The 19,069-nt window shown below is 40.8% G+C and overlaps 1 protein-coding gene across 6 annotated transcripts in view; it reads right to left on the minus strand.

Annotated features, from left to right (window-relative positions):
• The window catches only part of SULF1 (sulfatase 1), a 173,456-nt gene that overhangs the window by 39,018 nt on the left and 115,369 nt on the right, over positions 1–19,069 (minus strand). For all 6 annotated transcript variants that reach the window (XM_076005237.1, XM_076005238.1, XM_076005236.1 and 3 more), the window contains 5 exons: positions 14,384–14,534; positions 12,978–13,153; positions 10,870–10,998; positions 10,533–10,589; positions 9,225–9,354 (listed from right to left, as the gene is read on the minus strand). In XM_076005237.1, coding sequence (XP_075861352.1) covers positions 9,225–9,354; positions 10,533–10,589; positions 10,870–10,998; positions 12,978–13,153; positions 14,384–14,534 — 643 coding nt within the window. The remainder of the gene's footprint in view (positions 1–9,224; positions 9,355–10,532; positions 10,590–10,869; positions 10,999–12,977; positions 13,154–14,383; positions 14,535–19,069) is intronic.

Below are 19,069 nucleotides of genomic sequence, written 5' to 3' on the forward strand. Positions count from 1 at the left end.
ACATAGGATTCTTGCTGGTGAAAAGTGTCATCAAAATAAATAACTTTTCATAGCTCCAAAACGTTTGGGAATTAGTGGTGCTTAAGTGTCTACTTAGATTTGTATCTGCCTTAAATTCAAATGGTTTAAGACTTATCCATCTTCCTGTGTAATCTTTACCTCTAGCATTTAAAAACTAAGAGTTAACTATTTAATGCCTCGAGTAGGAAAAGAATCAGCCGGTGGAATGCCAAGCCACAGCCAAGTGGAAGCTTAAGTGCTCTATTTTCTACCAGACAGAAAAATGTGGCTCATTTTATTCTTGAGAAACAGTGGCCTAGGGTCTCTTTATGGTTCCAATATATATCAACTATAGTACAAATACTAATTTTGAAAGCACACGATGATAGTAAAAACATTCTATAGTTTTATAATCACAATGCATTAAACAATTCTGCTCATTTGGCCTGGAAGAGCTGAGGGTACAAGTAGATTCCTCTTTAAGAACACAAAGATGTAGGCAGAAGTTTTAGTGACTTAGCCTATTCGGAATCCTAGCTGAATTTTCCCATTAGCCAAATTCCTTGTTGATTTCTATGGGATAGTGATGAAGGGAAAGGGTGATTCCTTCCTGAGGAGTTGCATTTAACCACACTGGATGACTGGCACTGTCCTTGGTACTGATGATGTACCATACAAAATCAAATACACATACATACATACATCCATACGCACTACATATACATATATGTCTATGCACATATGTGGATAAGGCAAGAGCTGCTAACAAAAATATCAATTATTTTCTCTACCATGGACCCTTTAAAAGTCCATGTCTATCTAATAGACCCTATTAGATAAAGTAATTAGCTAGAGGCTTTGAAAGTCTTCTTAGTGGCAAGCACACTAGGAATTTTAATGAAATGTAATCACCGCACATTGCCACAGTCATTTTAGAGCTCGATATCATGACAATTTTTATGACTGCACAATAAAATCTTGAAATAGCTGCAACTAAAAGAGTGATCTTATTATACTTAAAGAGCTTATAGAAGGAGGCAAAGAAAGAGAATTTTTAAAAGAATGGCTCTGAGACTTATGCAGCAAGCCATTTAAATAGTCAAAACAGTAAGAGAAGATGATTTTGCACTGCAGATGAGTTTTGGGAATCAGATGAAAGCCTGAGCTCAGGTGAGGCCCCTGCTAACAGGACACAGAGTCAGCCTCAGAGATGAGCTTTGTTCAACAAGTGCCCTTGCAGAAATATAGCTGTGACATTGTCTTGCTTTTATCTATGTAAATTGATCAGTGAATTGCCAAATCCAACTGTCTCCATGTTCACTGACCACTCGCTCCTTCTGTAAATTCCTTTTCTGCTTCCCGGGACTATATCATCTCAGCTTTCCTCCTGTCTCTTTGATTTAACAGTCTGTGCCAATAATTTAGCACATATTCATTCCACAAATATTTCTGCACACCTACCTACTATGGGCATGGCGCTAGATAAAACTATTAAAATAATTTCTTAAGTTGTTACTATTTCCTCTTAGCCTCTCCAACAACACTGGATGCTGGAATTAAGGGCGAGGACTATGTCTCATATTCCTACGGTGCCCAGAAGTTAGCTCAGCACAGAATCACTCCGTTAGGTAATTATGTGCTGGTGTTTTTGATTGATTATATCTGCCTGTATGTAAATTTATGAGAAGGCTGGCTATTTTGGTACAAGGATATGTGTACACAGCTAGTTTGGCGGAATCAAATCTCATGAGGAATATATCAAGTGCCTTTCAAACAATTCTATTCATCATCATCTTTGCCATCATCATTGTCATCAGCTATTGAACTCTTTCTTGATACCAGATATGGTTTAGAGCTCTCTTTAAGAATTTATTAATCTTCACAACAACCTAAAGTGCTGCCACATGCCATTTATTGGGGCAGGACTTTGTAGGAGTGAATATTACCTGTATCCTGTCTTGGACTTGGAGATGGTATTTTATATCCATATTGGTGCAGCTTAAAGGAAAAGGTCTATACTTTGAAGCTAGAAAAGCCTGTATTTGAATATCAGCTTTATCACATTGCTATGGGGCCCTGAGCAAGCTGGCTATGTCATTTCAGCCTTTGGTGAAGTCATGAGCATCAGAGATAATACACAGGAAGAACTCAGCACATAGTAGGTGCTCAACAAAAGCAGCTGCTATTATTATTATTATACACATACACATGGCTTATTACTTAAAGGATCTGATCTAACGTAAACTTGATGAGAGTAGCCATTTTCAATGAAGAGAAGTATGGGGGTGGATGTCTGAAGACCTCAGTTTTAATTTTCTTTTGCTGCTAACTCTAGAGCCTTGAGCAAACTGCAGAATCTCTTTGTTTTTTTCAGATTCCACATCTGGTAAAATACTAATAATATCTGCTCCTCCTGTCCTCGAGGATATGTCATAGGAATAAATTTTGAGTGTTTTGGAGTTCTGAGATGAACTACATGAATCCAGAGAAGTACTGTTAGAACTGACCTTTAAAAATGTTTATCCAATCCCTGGGCAAGTTAATGTTTCCTGGTGGGAAATTGTATCTACTAATTATTATTTAGTCGGAGAAACAGAGGCTTTGAGCCTCTCGGTTTGAACTTAGACTCACTGTGCGACTTTGGTTAAGCTCTTTTCCAATCTGAGCTTCATCCAGTCTCTTCGTGTTTAAAATGAGCATAAGATCTATCTCAGAATACTTCTCTGTGTAAAATGCTTGGCACACTGGTAGATGATGGTAGAACTCTGGTTACTTCTCCTTCCTGAACTAACTACTAGGTAATCATTATAATTTCTTACATTTTGCATTGTGTATATTTCTCAGATTGGTTAAAGCTGTTCTCTGTTCTTTTTTATGTCTGTTTTTGCCCATTTTTGTGAGTAGTAAAAAAAATACTGAGCTACAACTTTTTCAAAGGTACACTACTTGAAAGCTTGACTTTATACACGCACACTAGTTAGTACTCTGTTATCATATGTCTCATTATGTGGATTTGGTCATAATGCAGGTCAAATCACAGTCTCTGAAATATAACAACTATAATTTTCTGATAACCTGAATATCATTTATGCCAACACTACAATCATAAAAAAACAGCTACCTGCATGTGGACATGTTAAAAATTTCTATCTCGACACTGGGGATTATAAAAAAAGACCTTATAAACATTCTTGTCTAAACTGCTACTTAGCTCAAACCACTGGCAAATTTTCTCTCTCACAAATGTGAAATGGGGTTACTTGTGCCAAGGAGATTCACCTCCTGTTTTCTTTGAGATGGGATGAGATGGGAGAGGGGCAGTGGAAGTTAAAAGGCAGAAGCAGGAGGGGTAGCGGAAGTTAAAAGGCAGAAGCAGGAGAGAGAGAAATGTTTCCTCCTTTAGATTGTAATCGGGATAATTATTTGTAAAAGTCCATGTTGGAATGTTGGAAGAAATATGGTTCTTGCTATTCAGGTTCTTGCAATGAAATTGATGAACTGACCTTGGCAAACAATCTATAGCCAGCATTTGTTGAGTGCTTGCTATGTGCCAGGCACTGTCCTGGGTGTTTGACACATTAAACTCATATAATCTTTATAGCAATCCTGTGAGCCAGATACTGTTACTATCATAATGCCCATTTTACAGATGAAGAAACTGAGGCCGGGTTAGGTTAAGTATTTTGCCCACAGTCAAATACCGAGAAAGCGGTGGACCCAGGATGTAATCCCAAGGCACCTTGACCAGGACACTGACAAAAAGTAGAATGGTTTAGGGCAGGTGTGAGTCTTCAGGTGGGCCCCAGCTGAGGGGACAGCGTTAGGGAAGGCAGAGGCAATAACTTCCATGTGGGTGAGAAAGTGGGATAAGCATGTTATGTTTAAGAGACGGAGGAGGCAACCTGACCAGGGTGGGCTGTTAAAAGGTGGTAGGAAAAAAGATACAGTATAAATTAAACAGAATGATGCCATATTATCCATTTTATGAGTAAAGTGTCCTCATGTTTGTTTAACTTATTGGGAACAAATGCACAGCAGTGAAAGATCTAAGTAGATGCAGAAGTGTTCAGACACGTCCTTCAGCGTAGGTTGGAGAGGTAAGGGAGCAAGGTGTCAAGGCTGGAGAGCCACAGCGGGCCCAGGTACAGATGACAATTTAGTGGGAGGAGGCACAGGGGGCTCAATCCTTCTGGATGTCCCTCCTGGGATCAGGAAAGATGGCGGGTGATGTCTATGAGCCATACTGCGATTTTAACCAGAGTTCAATGAGTTTCTGAAAATAGGGTGTCTGGTTTTTTTTTAAAACTACAATTCTAGCCAGATATTACAGATAAATGTCTTATTATTTATTCATTTTCTGCAGCTGGTCACAAAGGGCTAGAGGGATAAGTTTTGGATAAGAACACAGACCCTGGAGCTAGACCAGTTTACACTCAACAAGCTACATTCTAATTTCCTTTTTTTTTTTTTTTTTTTTTTGAGACAGAGTCTCACTTTGTTGCCCAGGCTAGAGTGAGTGCTGTGGCCTCAGCCTAGCTCACAGCAACCTCAAACTCCTGGGCTCAAGCATTCCTTCTGCCTCAGCCTCCCGAGTAGCTGGGACTACAGGCATGCGCCACCATGCCCGGCTAATATTTTTTATATATATATATATTAGTTGGCCAATTAATTTCTTTCTATTTATAGTAGAGACGGGGTCTCGCTCTTGCTCAGGCTGGTTTCGAACTCCTGACCTCGAGCAATCCGCCCGCCTCGGCCTCCCAGAGAGCTAGGATTACAGGCGTGAGCCACCGTGCCCGGCCCTAATTTCCTTTGTAATATTTTAATACCATGAGCTTGCTGGATGCTGGAGTCCTTACAGAATTCTAAATAAATCTTTGATTTTATATTGATACGATAGTAGAAAGGCAAGCTAAATTGTAAAGTTGCTGGAATTCAACAACTCATCAAAGAGACATGGTATTTGTCTTACAAAAACAAAACAAGCTGCCTTTTCCCTCCTAAATGCCAGAGAATATATAAAGTATACTTCCAAATTGGATGCCCAGGGAATTTCTCTTTTATGTAATTTCTATTTAAGGGTTAATATCTACACCTAGAAGAAGAAGAAGAGGATAAAACCAACCCAATAATGCTCACTTGACATTTGTAGTTCTCAACCTTGGCTGCTCACGGGAGTCATCCAGAAGCTTGAAAAACACACTGCTACCTGGGTCTCAGCCCCAGAGGTTCTGATTTAATTTGTCCGGAGTGGGACTTGAACATCAGCATTTCTAAAGCTACTCATATGATTCTAATGTGACATTAGGGTCTAGAACGATCGTTAGTGGCAACTGCTATTCATAGTGACAAAGGGAAAACCTACTGTCTTGCAATTTTGCAGTGGTAGCATGTCACAGGAAAGAAAGCACTCAATGTGAAGTGAAGAGATGTAAGTTTTGGCTTTGGGTTTGTAGCTTAAGTTTCCTGGACTGAGATTTCATGATCAAGAAAACAATATCATTCGGCTAGAAGATTTCTAAGATTCCTTCCAACTTCGACACTTTGTGATTTTAGGCCTGTGGTTCTTAGCCCTGTTAAAAAAAAATACGGATTTTTTGACCTCACCTCCACACATTTTAGCCTCGTTGGGCTGGGGTAAGGCCATGCATCAGTAATTTAAAATGCTCCCAGGTGATTCTAATGTGTAGTCTGAATTGAGTGTCACTGCTCTACATTCCCTGTTGAACAAAATTATTTTAAGACAGAAGCTGAGATTTGCACATGAGAGTGCACACGTGTGATTGTACGTGGGGGAGAGTGTGTGTACATAAATGTGCTCAGGGCCATAATGCGTAGCTCAGAGAGTGCTGGGAACTCACACTCCGTCTCATATTAATTCAGGAACGTGGAAGTCACGCAAACATATATGTCCATGTTGTTCTGATCAGTCCCTGCTGGTGGTTGTGTTCGCGTAGTTGAGAAGTGATGCCAAATCTCTGGGATTCCAGCCCATTCTAATTCCCTGTTGGCTTCATAGGAATGAAAACAACAGGTAAGATGGCCTGGAAAAAAAATACCACCATCCAATATTTATGCACTGGAGAAAAATCATCTCAGTCTCACTTAGCACTTTCCATATATCGTATTGCTTAATCTTCACAAGGGTTAGATCAATTTTCTTCATTTTAGAATTAGAAAACTTGAGACTCAGGAGAAATTAAGTGACTTATTTAAGAAGACACAACTAGAAAGTGGTGGCTGCCAATATTCTAACCCAAACCTTTTGACCTCAAATTCCTCTTTCCTTTATATACCCTACTTCACACATCCTTGTTGCCAAATACACTCTACCAAACAATCCTTAGGTGACCAGGCATGAAGGTGTGGTAGGAGGGTTGGGGGGTTGGGGGGACTAATGCCATCTCTTTGGGATTAGGAGTGGAGAGAGTGGCCTAATAGTGCTAATTTTTCCTCTATATCCCATGGAGGGTCAGACTTAAGATCACATTGCCTTAGAATGAAGGCAGTTAGTTAGGGGGAGCAGGGGACAGACCAGCTGTGAAGCTAATGTCAAAAGAGCACATTCCAAGCAGGTCAGTTCTAGCCTCAGCTGTCACCTTGATCCTGAATGACAGTGTAGTGTCATTATTCTGAATTCTTTATCTTCCTTTTTTTTGTTGTTGTTGCCTGGGCTAGAGTGCCATGGCGTTAGTCTAGCTCACAGCAACCTCAAAGTCCTGAGCTCAAGCAATCCCCCTGCCTCAGCCTCCCCAGTAGCTGGGACTACAGGCATGAGCCACCATGCCTGGCTAATCTTTTTCTATATATTTTTAGTTGGTCAATTAATTTCTTTCTATTTTTAGTAGAGACGGGGTCTCGCTCTTGCTCAGGCTGGTCTCAAACTCCTGATCTTGAGCGATCCTCCCACTTCGGCCTCCCAGAGTGCTAGGATTACAGGCCTGAGCCACCATGCCTGGCCTGTCTTCCTTTTTTTAAGTCAGTGATACTGGCTCCAAAAAGACAGTCTTCAAAGTATCCAGAAAGAAATAGCAAAAAGCCAAGAGATAAAGATCCTACAGAACACAAAAGAGCTATCAGTTGTTCTTGAAGCTCTCAGATTTTTAAGCTCTGTGGTCTAAGCACTGTAGCCATCACAGCAGTGCGCTAGAACAGCACTTCTCACCCTTTCAGGAACACCTGAGTCACCTGCCAGACTTACTGAAACAGACTGCTGGGCTTCACCCTTAGGGGTTCTCATTCACTAGGTCTGGGTTGATTCAGGTATTTCTAAAAGAGATCACTGTTTCCATGCTCATATATCCATGTAATGGAAGTTTACACTGATTCACATACAAATAAAGCAGCGGAGAAACATCCCAGGGAGCCAGATATAAAAGCATCTCATGGCAGCAAAGCAAGTTTAGAAAAATATAAAAAGGCAAAATTAAGTCTTTAACATAGTTAGCGTTCAGCACATGAGTGAAAAGCTTGTGCCAAAGTGCCATAATCTAGTTTATGCTACATTTGCCCTTTAGGACATACATTAAAATTCAGAGCAAGCCATATGGAAAGGTTGTATACTGAAAGGTAGGCAGTGTACCTTACTCCCAAATGGTTACAATGCTCACCACGTCAGGGGCTAACATAGTAGTAACAAGATCACCAATTTGCAAGAGATATATTTAACACTGAACATTTCCAACTCCTGAATAAAAGCAAATTAGCCTATTGAGGCTGGCTCATAAAAATCATCTTAGAGCTACAAAACAATTCTGAGGTTTTATTCATAATAATACTTAGAGCTTCCATAAGAAAGATTTGAAAACTTCAAATCAAAAGGCAATGAATAGGTCTAAGCTTCTCCACTAAACACTTGAAAATTAAAACTTATGAGGATGCCATGAAGGCTTGGTTTTATCCCTTCCTTCAACAGGTCTCCCTCCCCACCCTCTTGCATTTCAAAGGGATCCTGTGTACAAAAAAATCATGAAGAAATACAGAGTATAAGGATCAAGTGGTTTATTACGAATGACTATTCAATAAGCTACATACCAAATAATAAGAATATAATGAGTGAGGCCATTTTAATAACTGGGCTACTCATTTCATCAGTCTGATACCTTGCACTGGTGTTGGGTAACTGTGTGGATAGCCAGAGGTCAGATAAAAGACTCTTGAAAGATTTGAACTTCTCTTTACCTAGTTACTGAAATTTACCTTGGAAAGTAGCAAGTGGCCTGTGTGTTGGAGTCAGACAATGGCTGTTTGGACATTTGGGGTCCTGTTTGGACCCCAGCTTTGCCAATTGCCAGCTGCCCCTTTGTAAAATGGGGGTGCCAATGTCTACCTCACTTGACAGATGTGTGGATTAAGTTGAGCGAATACATATAAAATCCTGTGTATCGTGCCTTACACGAGACAAATGCTCAATAAATGTTAGTTTTTTTTTTTTCACTTTCCTCTGATTTTGTTCTAAGCTGCAGAAATTCATTTCCTCTCTTCTCATGAGACAGCATTTTCTTTCAGCTAGTATAGATTTCAATCAAGTGCTTAAAGTGGTTGGTGTTCATGTGTTATTTTCTCACTTTCCTTAAAAGCAGTATTCACTCATCCTACACTATTTCTTTTGTTCTTATTGATAATAGTTCTGGGCAGCCCTGGATTCTATAGTAAGATTTCTGTTAACGAAGAGGATTCATTCTAATGAGATATTTGATGTCAGAACCTTTGTGAGCAGAGGCAGAAACAATAAACAAACAGAATGTGGTTTCCCTTTTCATTCCCTAACCTTGGTCACGGATTCTGTCCTCTATTCTGGGGTAGGTGACGTCTGACTGTAGCCTAGGGTGGGATGACTTCTCCATGTCTCTTGGGAGGGGTTACTGCCTAGAGGCTGAGCATCTGCCCATGTCTTGACTAAGTAGCCTCTTGACTACTCTTTGGTGACCAGTCAACAGCAGCCCTAGGAACCTTCTCCTAAGAGGAAACCAGTGTCTTTTGGCACAGAACTCTCCCTGAGGTCCCCATATATTTTTAACTGGAGGGAGCCCAACTGGCAATGAGGAGGCCCAGAGTGGACCAGTCAGGCAATTCTGTCATTGGAGAGGTGTCCCAGTGAGCATGCCCCTGTGACCACTAGGAAAAGCTTATTTACACACAAATGTACATCGTATGTTGAAAATCTTCTACGTAAGAAATGGAAAAGCACACGAGTGGGGGCAAAGAAAGCCTGTGTCACTCACCTGCCCAGGCTGTTCACAGGCTGTCTGGTACCTGGCCTGCTGGCACAGTTCTTTGACCCTCTCGTATTTGGGCAGGTGATTTGACTGTTGGATAGTCTTGCTGGATTCTTCCTTCTTGCGTAGAAATTTGCTTTGACAGAAAGGGAAAAGCTTCTTACACGAGAAGCGATCTGAATTACCAGCCCCGAGTCCTTCCTGTTCTCTTTTTCTTCCCTGTCACATGACCCCACATTCTTTCAACAACAAGAAATAGATGTTAAGGCTCGTCTATAGGAGTCCAAGATTTGATGAGTCCTTTGTGAAAATTACACACTGGGCACTACGACAATGAGAGGTGAGGATAAAAAGAATCATTTCTGCCCCAAAGCATTAATTTCAAAACTCTGGGCATAAATATTTCGTTTTACATGTTCAAAGTTCTTTTTGTTAAAAAAAACAATTATATCCATACTTTTCTCTCTCCCAGTTTATGTATGGAGCAAAACAGGACAATGAGCATTATGAATCAAAAGGGGAAAAATTCACAAGTGACTATGGAAATAATCACAATGGCATAAATTTATGTATTTAAAACTATGAAAGGCACACAGGAAAAGAAGTAGAAAGTGAGGTGCTGGACAAGCCTTGGAGGCTACTTAGAGAAGAACTTGGGTAAGATGGTTGAGAAAGTTGATCAACTGGTTTGCTTAGGACCAACATTGAGAAATGCAATAGTAAATCCATACCCATGTCAAGGCTTTGGTCCTATCTTATGATAATTTATTCCTTTTTTGGGGGGGAGTATTTTCTAATTGATATATCATAGATATATATGATATATCTAATTAGATATATATCTATGATATATCATGTACATATTTTTGGGGCACATGTGATATTTTGACACATGTATACAATATATAATGATCAAATCAAGATCATTGGTAGACCCATTACCTCAACTATTTACCTTTTCTTTGTGTTGGCAACATTACAATTCTTCTCTTTTAGCTATTTTGAAATACACAACAAATTATTGCTAACTGTAATTTCCCTATTGTACTATCAAATACTAGAACTTGTTCCTTCTATCTAACTGTATTTTTGTATCCATTAACCAGCTTGAGGATTTATCCTTTACAATTCTGATGTAGCCATAATTACTCTGCTGGCCAGTGGAGAATAATTAGCAAACCATTCAATCTTGTGACTAGGCTTACGAAATCCTGCATGCTTAGTAAACAAAAATAAGGAGGGGAAAAAATACGCAGCAGGGAGAGCTGCCCACTAGGACTGGTTCCCAGAATCACCCCAGGAACCAATAATTACCCTCTTTCCACTAGGAATGTATCACGCCAAATTCTGGCCTTCTTGTTTGTTCGAAACCTGAAAGCAAAATAATAATATTTACTGTTGGCATCTGGAAGTTTTTCCAAATGGATCTGGGCTAGCAGTTTATTTAAAGAAACACCTCTCACTTCCCACAGACCATGCCTGCATCTCCATCAATATGCTATTCACGAACAGCCGAGAAATGCTCAGCTTGGGCTCGATCCTCGTGGGCAAAGCATATTTTGCCTCTATGTTTTCCAGTTGCTGGCTGGTCTGGCGGCCAGCCAGAGCTCAGTGTGTTTGGGGCTGGCTGAGAGCAGGAATACTGACGCACCTGTTACCTGGCTTTTCCAGGTCCAGAAGTTTGAGGACAGACTTGCCATCCACATCAGGAGGTGTGTCGAGCCCAGCGATATCCAGGATCGTAGGGGCCAAGTCGATGTTGAGAACAATCTGTGGCACTCTGCAAAGGGACAGATGGTTATGACCCAGACCCAACGCCTGTGGAAGGTGGCATTTAGGGCTGCTTTTTCTACAGCGGTGACTCGTTGGCCTTCAATTCCTCTCATCCCCTCATCTGGTCCCCTAGGGATGGTGGTGGCACTTGGCCGGCATGGGTGAGTCATTAGCAGCAAGCGCACCGGGCAGGATTAATGGACCCTCCCAGGGCTCAGGCTGGAGAGACGCCTGGCTCCCTTGTGCTCTGACTACACTGCCAAATGAGACGTGGCTTGATATATGGTTTTTGTGGCACATACACCAATAGTCCATGCCTCTTCTGTTGAACTAGGGCTTTAATGTTCCAAAAAAGGACATACAGATTTTAGAGTCGAAGTCAACCAATGCTACCTGGTCCTTCAAACATAAAGCATTCTCACTGTGGATCTGACAATTCCCGTGGTGTTTGTAACGATCTTGAGAAAGATAATAATATTCTTCAAAGAAACCCTTCACACCCATCGCCCTCTCCCCAGGGTTGGTGTGATGCAGGGGCAGTGAAGCCTAAGGATGAGATTCAGAAGATCTGGGTTCTGGGGCCCATTGCTACCACTTCCAGAATCAGGGACTCCGAGACAGGTGCTGATGCTGTCTGTTCAGCGGCTTCCTCAAGGGTCCAGGCTAGATGCTCCTCTTAAGGGCCATTCCAGCCTCTGAATTCTACTTCCACCCTTTTCTTTTACTCTTTCTATAATTCTTTCATGTACACAATCTCTCTCTTTTTTTTAAGAGATGGGGTCTTGCTCTGTTGCTTGGACTACAGTGCAGGGGTGTGATCATAGCTCACTGCAGCATCAAACTCGTGGGCTCAAGTGATCCTCCCACCTCAGCCTCCTGAGTAGCTGGGATGACAGGCACATGCCACCACGGCTGGCTAGTTTTTATTTCATTTTTTAAAGATGGGCTATCACTATGTTGCCCGGGGTGGTCTTGAATTCCTGGCCCTAAGTGATCCTCCTGCCTCAGCCTCCTGAGTTGCTGGAACTACAGGCGTGAGCCACTATGCCTGGCTTCACAATTTCATTTTATACAAAACATTTTGATATGATCAGCAGGGCATATAGACTCACTGTATGATAGGAAAATAGACATGCAAAGGGATGTAGTGACCTGCTTAAGGTGACAGAATTTTTTTTTTTTTTTGAGACAGAGTCTCGTTTTGTTGCCCAGGCTAGAGTGAGTGCCGTGGCGTCAGCCTAGCTCACAGCAACCTCAAACTCCTGGGCTCAAGCAATCTTGCTGCCTCAGCCTCCCGAGTAGCTGGGACTACAGGCATGCACCACCATGCCCGGCTAATTTTTTGTATATATATTTTTAGTTGATCGATTAATTTCTTCCTATTTTTGGTAGAGACGGGGTCTCGCTCAGGCTGGTTTCAAACTCCTGACTTGAGCAATCCGCCCGCCTCGGCCTCCCAGAGTGCTAGGATTACAGGCGTGAGCCACCGCGCCCAGCCTAGGTGACAGGAATTAAACTCTAGTCCTTCAGGTCTCTTTCTTTTAAAACAAACTCATGCTTTTTAAAATTTAATTCTCTTCTAAAAACATTTCTTTAGTAATAATTAAGAAGAAATTAAAAACTAAAAGGATGACACTGGTTGTTTTAAAAAATGACAGTATATCTCTGACTCAAAGAAGTAAAGATGATGTTCCCAAAGATCATATTCTGTCTGTGTAGAAAGGCCAACAGGACACAGATTCTGGTTAATCTGAGAGAATTAGTCACTGATATAGCTATTTTTTCCTTTCTCTTTAAATAGTATACTTCAGTTAATTTGAGATGTGGCAGTAGGGAAAAGGTTTTCATCTTCTAAATTACCAGCCTACTTACATCCTTTTTTTGTTCTGGATGAAAGGAAACCAGACACTGAGACTGGTAATTGAATTATCTTAGGCGCGCACACAAGCTGCGACAGTTGAATGTTGCGAACAGAGGAATACGTACATTGATCCGGGTTCCACGCTTGGACCACGGATAAAGAAAGGCACACGAATATCAAAGTCATATGGCATGGATTTCCCCTTGACCAGTCCGAACTGCCCAATATGGTAACCGTGGTCGGCGGTGTAGATGATGTATGTGTTCTCCAGCTCCCCCGTCTCCACCAGCATGTTATACAGCTGAAATACAGCACAGCGACAAGTCACAATCAAGCCCGATGGCGTAAGACAATGCTCAATCATGTGGCCACGATTTCCCCCAAATCTTTTTTCCATTATTTTTAAAAAGCGAGAGTCACTTTAACAAGGCTGACAGACGTGAACATTATCCACGTGTTCTATTTGCTTACAGTCCTAGAGGGAAAAAAATCCAATGGTAACAGTTGAAATGTGACTGTTTTGAATCTGGCACATTCTACGTACGTGTTTTATTTGCTTGTTTGGTAAAACAAAAACAAAACTAAAAGCCCATGGAACAATCTCTACGCCTCCAAACTTCATAGGCTTGACTTTGAAAATCCATTGGTAAAGCACATTTTAATATCCTCACTCAGGACATACAGGAGTAACATTTATCGGGTGTCAGGAGGGTGGGTGGGGGAGGAGGGGATGGGTGTATACAACCACAACGAGTAAGATGTGCAACGTTTGGGGGATGGACATACTTGAAGCTCTTACTCGAGGGGGAAGGGGGGCATAGGCAATATAAGTAACCTTAACATTTGTACCCCCATAATACGCTAAAATAAAAAAATAAACGAATAAAAAAAGACGCAAACAGGAAAAAAATATCCTCACTCATATCTAATCATTAAGGGTTAAAAACAGGCTGCCTCTGAGCCTGATCCAGCTAAATTCAGCCTTAGGCATGTCTTGCTTGGCTTAAGGTATGTTTCAAAAGTCAGAAAATTACAAATAAAAATTTTTGTATTTCTCACTTATTTTAAATATTCAGAGGACCTGATGATACTTGATGCACATTTCTACATAGCAAAAATTAGCCAGAGCTCAGTAGTTGCTGCTTGCCTTAAACGGGGCCCTTAATTTCCCATTCACCACAATCCGCATCATTCCCTACTACCTTATACTGGACCTGCTTTAGTCATTTCCATTATTGGCTTAATTTCTGAAGGTATTTGCAAGTGTGGCTCCTGACTTATGGGGATTTGTTTTTTCTCTCCTCTTTGTCACTGGCTCCGTAAGAACCAGTCCAGAGAGGTAGGCAAAATGGCACCAAGACAAGGGAGTGATGATGAAGTCACTGAACACACACACTCTCTCTCAAGGTGACGCTGGAAAATGAAAGAATAAACATGACAAAACAAAAAACCAAAACAGGATTGGCAAGAATGAGTCTCCACAAAGGAAGTTGGATGAAAAACTATCACTGAGGGAGGTTCACATGCTTACCCTTTCCACAGAATCATCCACTGACATCAGAGTCTGGAGCCTTTTGCGCTGTAGAATGTTCGTGAATTCCATGTGGATGGGCAGCATTGGTCCTGTGTACTGCATAATCCAGTGTTTATCCATATTTGGTGCATAGTTATAACTAGGAGTTCTGAAAATATCCAGAAAGGAATCTTACTGTATGTTTTTTACTTAGCCATTTAGGAAAACATCTCAAGTTAAAGGTTATGCAATAATCATTTAGGAAAGATAATTTAGACACTGCTAAACTATGGTTCTCTTACAAGTATTTTCTCTTTGTGTTTATACAACAGGAAGATCTGAAGTCTTCACAACCCCAAACAGCATATATCTTCCTAAGGTATATAAATTCAAACTTATAAAACCAAGACTGGCAGCTGAACATGTATTAATAATTAGCACAAGTTCATTTGGGTTCATTGAATAAAATGGGTAAGAAACACATCAAGATGATTATAGTTATGTTACAAATCTACAGATAAAACTCGGTAATGTAGGAGGACATGTTCTCATACGACGTTAACTCATAAAAATTTTATTGCTAATTAGGCTATTAAATATAGTTATAAATATGCTATGTGGAAAGATGATGAATCATAATTTACACACTTTTTTCTCTTGCATTTATTATTGTATTGATTACTTATATATATTTAGTCTCTTTGAGTTTTTCTCGTTATTAAACTTGTATATAAATACCATGAATTTAATTGGATTTGCTGGAATTATAACCAAGTCTACTTCTGCAATATACATGTTTATTGATAAAGCTATGCATTTAATAAATCAATATAGGTACAGGGCATAATTTTTGTTAACCACGGGGACGTGGGGCTCTGTTCTAGGACAGGTAAGTTCAAGTTTATATTTAATCTATTGCAGAGATCCAAGTGATGTCCCCATGCATTCTACTGGGGACTCAAAAAATATGTCAGCTTCTCTTGGAAGTCTTATCCAATTCCTTTAAATATTAGATGTTGGCACCTTACACTCTAGCATAGATAGAGCAATTCTCATACTAAGAATTATTTTCTTATATTTGAACTCTCCAACAGACTCTAATCTACTTGAATCTTCTCCTTAAATGTTATTAAGCACATAGAGGTTGTTTAGTGTTAAAAACTTAGTATTGACCCTGAATAAGGTCTTCTGCAAGGTGTTTTAAATACATTAACTCGTTTAATTATCTCAGTTGTTCTGGGAAATAGGTTTATTAGCTCTAGTTTACAGCCGAGAAAATCAAGGCTTAGTAAAGTTAAGTAAATTCTCCAGATTAACAAAGTTAGTAGGTGGTAGAAACAGGACTGGATTCCAAAGCCCATTTGCTTTAACGAAATGAATGAAGAGTGAAGGGAGGGGCGCTTCCTACATCTGAGATGGCTTTTGATGTGAACCGCAACTTCACAAATAGCCGGCCTCACAGAATAAGCAACAGTCCATGTTGATTGAGAAATCTGATTGCCAGTCCCTGTTCTGGGGAGGATCCATCAATGAAAAATTATGGATACTGATGACTGAAGGTGACCCTGTGCCATTACTTATATTAATAAAACCAGAGAAGGAATCAGGCACTGCGAGCCCAGTGATTTCAGGAGTCTCCGCTGAGCACTTCACTGGTTCCGCGGTGATGTGAATTTCCCATGGGGAAAACTTGGAGTTTCCGAGATACATGGTTATAGACCGGAACATTTCCATGCACACTGGGCCATAAAAATGCCACCTGCTATTATACAGTTTTTTCTGCCAGTAGGTTTGCAGAACCTCTCTTTTGATAGTAGAAAATGCTAGTTTGGGACCATTAGTCTTCCTGGTACACAAAGTTAGCCTGATGACCAGCATGGATGCTGGTCACCTAGCAGAAGCACCGCAGCACAAACAGTAATATACCATTTAGCTCAGAAGACACTGTCTTTACAAGTGTACAAGTTATGCTCACAAGTGTAAGTCAACTCCTGTTTACAAAGACAAGATTTATGGAGCAGAAAAGGGGGCGTGGCTCGATTTGCTCATCTGTATATGGGGCTAATAGCACCTGTCTTAAAAAGTTGTTTTGTGGAACGATGACTATACATACATATCATTTAAAAATGAGTTTCCTCCATGAACCAATAAACAAGTACCTTCCGAACAGGTAACTGGAATAAAAAAATTCCCTGGTATTAAAAACCAAACTCTGCAGGTATCATTTATTATTCTTTTTAAGAGAAATTTTCAATATAAACTTTCTTCTGCCTAACAAGTAAATGATTCATGAACCAAACGGTGCCATTTTTGGCCTGAAACTGTCCCTCATATCTAAAAGTAAACCACAGTCAGAGGGAAGTGGGGAAGAACTTAAGCCCGTGTTTCTTATTCTTCACCCAGCATGCTGCGTTACAAACAGGATTAGATTAAGAGGTTGAGAAGGAGGAGAGAGGGGCTTCTAAATTCTCTTGCAAAGGGATTTTCACCCACGGGAGTAGTTTGAGGTCAGAGAAATACAGCAAGTTGGTAGTGAAATGCCCCCTAAGCATTTACTGATACGTGCTCTGAAAAAAAAAATACAGCTATAAAAGATTATACAGGAGTTCTTTATAATATCTAAACATCCTCCTCTTATTGCCTTTGATGTTGGGTTGGCTCAATTTAAAAATAAATCTAGTTGACTTTTTTAAAAAACCACAAAACCTCAACACAAATAAAAATTACAATAGGGAACTGAAATGCAGGCTCACAGTGGGCAAATTAAATCTCCCACCAGTTACCTTGATGTGCTTGGCATAGTAACACCTCACTTTGAGGAATAAGCAAGGTTGCAGTAAATTATAAGCCTCAAATTGGACCCCTGTATTTACAGAATGACATATGTTAAATCTGGCTTATATTAAAAGGGGGCGTTCGGGGTCTCTCATCAAAGCTGTCCTCCGCCCTCCTCCTTTATGTTTCTTAATTTCTTGATATGGGAGATGACCCACGGCTCTGGGGATGAAGTCCCAGGTGGGATATCTCCGCAGGTGGCAGGGAGAGCGGTGTGCATTTGCCTTTTAAAGGAAGACAGACTGCTGCAGCTTCCCACAGAACAGCAGCTGTTCTGGGACCTGCAGGTGGAAGGTCGGGGGTCGCTGGAATTGACAGTGTTGTTGAAAAGTGATCTCCTGCCAAAGGCCTTTGGTTGCCTCCTGCTGAGGTCTGCCAAATTCCTGGAAGATGCAGCCCTCTATTCCCCAGTGATAATTAAGGCTTGCTTCCCTAACTGAGGGCTGACTTCCAATCATTCAGACAGGGCCTGCAGTGGTGAGCTGGAACACAAGCCACTGAAAGAAACAGGTAACTCTTTTAGGAAAAAGTAGAAAACCACACATTCGATGATTCCAGAATGTTTTGGAATCAGACCCATCCCAATTTTGTTACTTAGTAGTATGTGATCCTGGACAACTTTTTTTTTTTTTTTTGGCCTAAGCCTCTGTTTCCTCATCTATATAGTGGGAATAACAACTTCAAAGAGTTCTTGTGAGGGTTAAACAAAGATTTCTGTGACTCTAGAGAGTAAAATCTGGTACCACATCATACACGCACTCACAGGTATCTGGAAAAGAACTTATGGTTTAACAGCTCATTTGACTGTCGTGGCAAGTCTGAGGACTTGGCAGGGCATCTTATTCTCATCTTACAAACGAGAAAGGAGAGTACACAGGGGAGCTCAGGAAGAATGCACCGGGCAGCTCTCGGCCTGCGCTGCTTCTATGATGTCCCACTGACCGGAGTCCTGAACCACAGACCCACAAAAAGCTCCTCAAAATCCCAGTCACTAAAAATAAGAACCGAAACATACATTTCTTCCTATCACAAGTCAGTCCTAAAATCCTTAACCTTCCTCCCCATTTACAATACTAGCTGCGGCTGCTTCCCACTCAGGGGCTCCTTATCAGCCGCTGGGCCTACTTGTGTTGCAAATGCAGAACCAAGTCTGACCCTCTAAGGCACACCCAATGCCTCAGTGACAAGGCATATAGCACTGGCTATGGCCTTAAAACTGAGAGGGCAAAGGATCTAACTGTAGTTTTTGAGTTTCTGTTGCTTTCTTTAAAAAAAAAATCCAGCTTGGGGGTATATGTGCTTGGCCTAGTAAGACCTTCTGTTGTCTCTTAGATAAGAGCTTTACCCAGAGCTAGCACGCCATACCTTTAACCTCCCAAGAAAACGTACCTGTCATCCTCCATAGGCTATTCCCATATTTAGAAGTTTCGACTTTTCCCAGCAAGGTTCCCTGCCTATTGCTTTTCTCCAGTCATTGCTTGTTTGGATTTATCGCTCAGCACACTGGGTCGCAGAAACTTCAGTCCATTGCATCTGCTAGCTCAACCTCCCCCCCCATGACCATCCTCCTTTGAAGTCTGATTTTCTTTCCACTATTGCTTAATGACATATCAGGAATAAAAATTCTGAAAATCAATAATGTCACCTTTCTTTTTGTTGGGCGAGTATTTTAGGGGAATAATTCTTACTAGCAAAGAAATAGTTTCAAGAAATGCACGTGTTGTACATTAAATCCATACTTGGGAAATGGCAAATAACGTAGCAGTTCATTTTTATTGTGGATGGCCTTTGCTGTCACTCCAGTGAAAATTAATATATTTCTGGTGGTTTGTATCTGAACATGTGTTTTCTTCATTTGTTATTTAGTCT

The sequence above is a fragment of the Microcebus murinus genome, chromosome 7, assembly GCF_040939455.1.
Source record: "Microcebus murinus isolate Inina chromosome 7, M.murinus_Inina_mat1.0, whole genome shotgun sequence".
NCBI lineage: Eukaryota > Metazoa > Chordata > Mammalia > Primates > Cheirogaleidae > Microcebus > Microcebus murinus.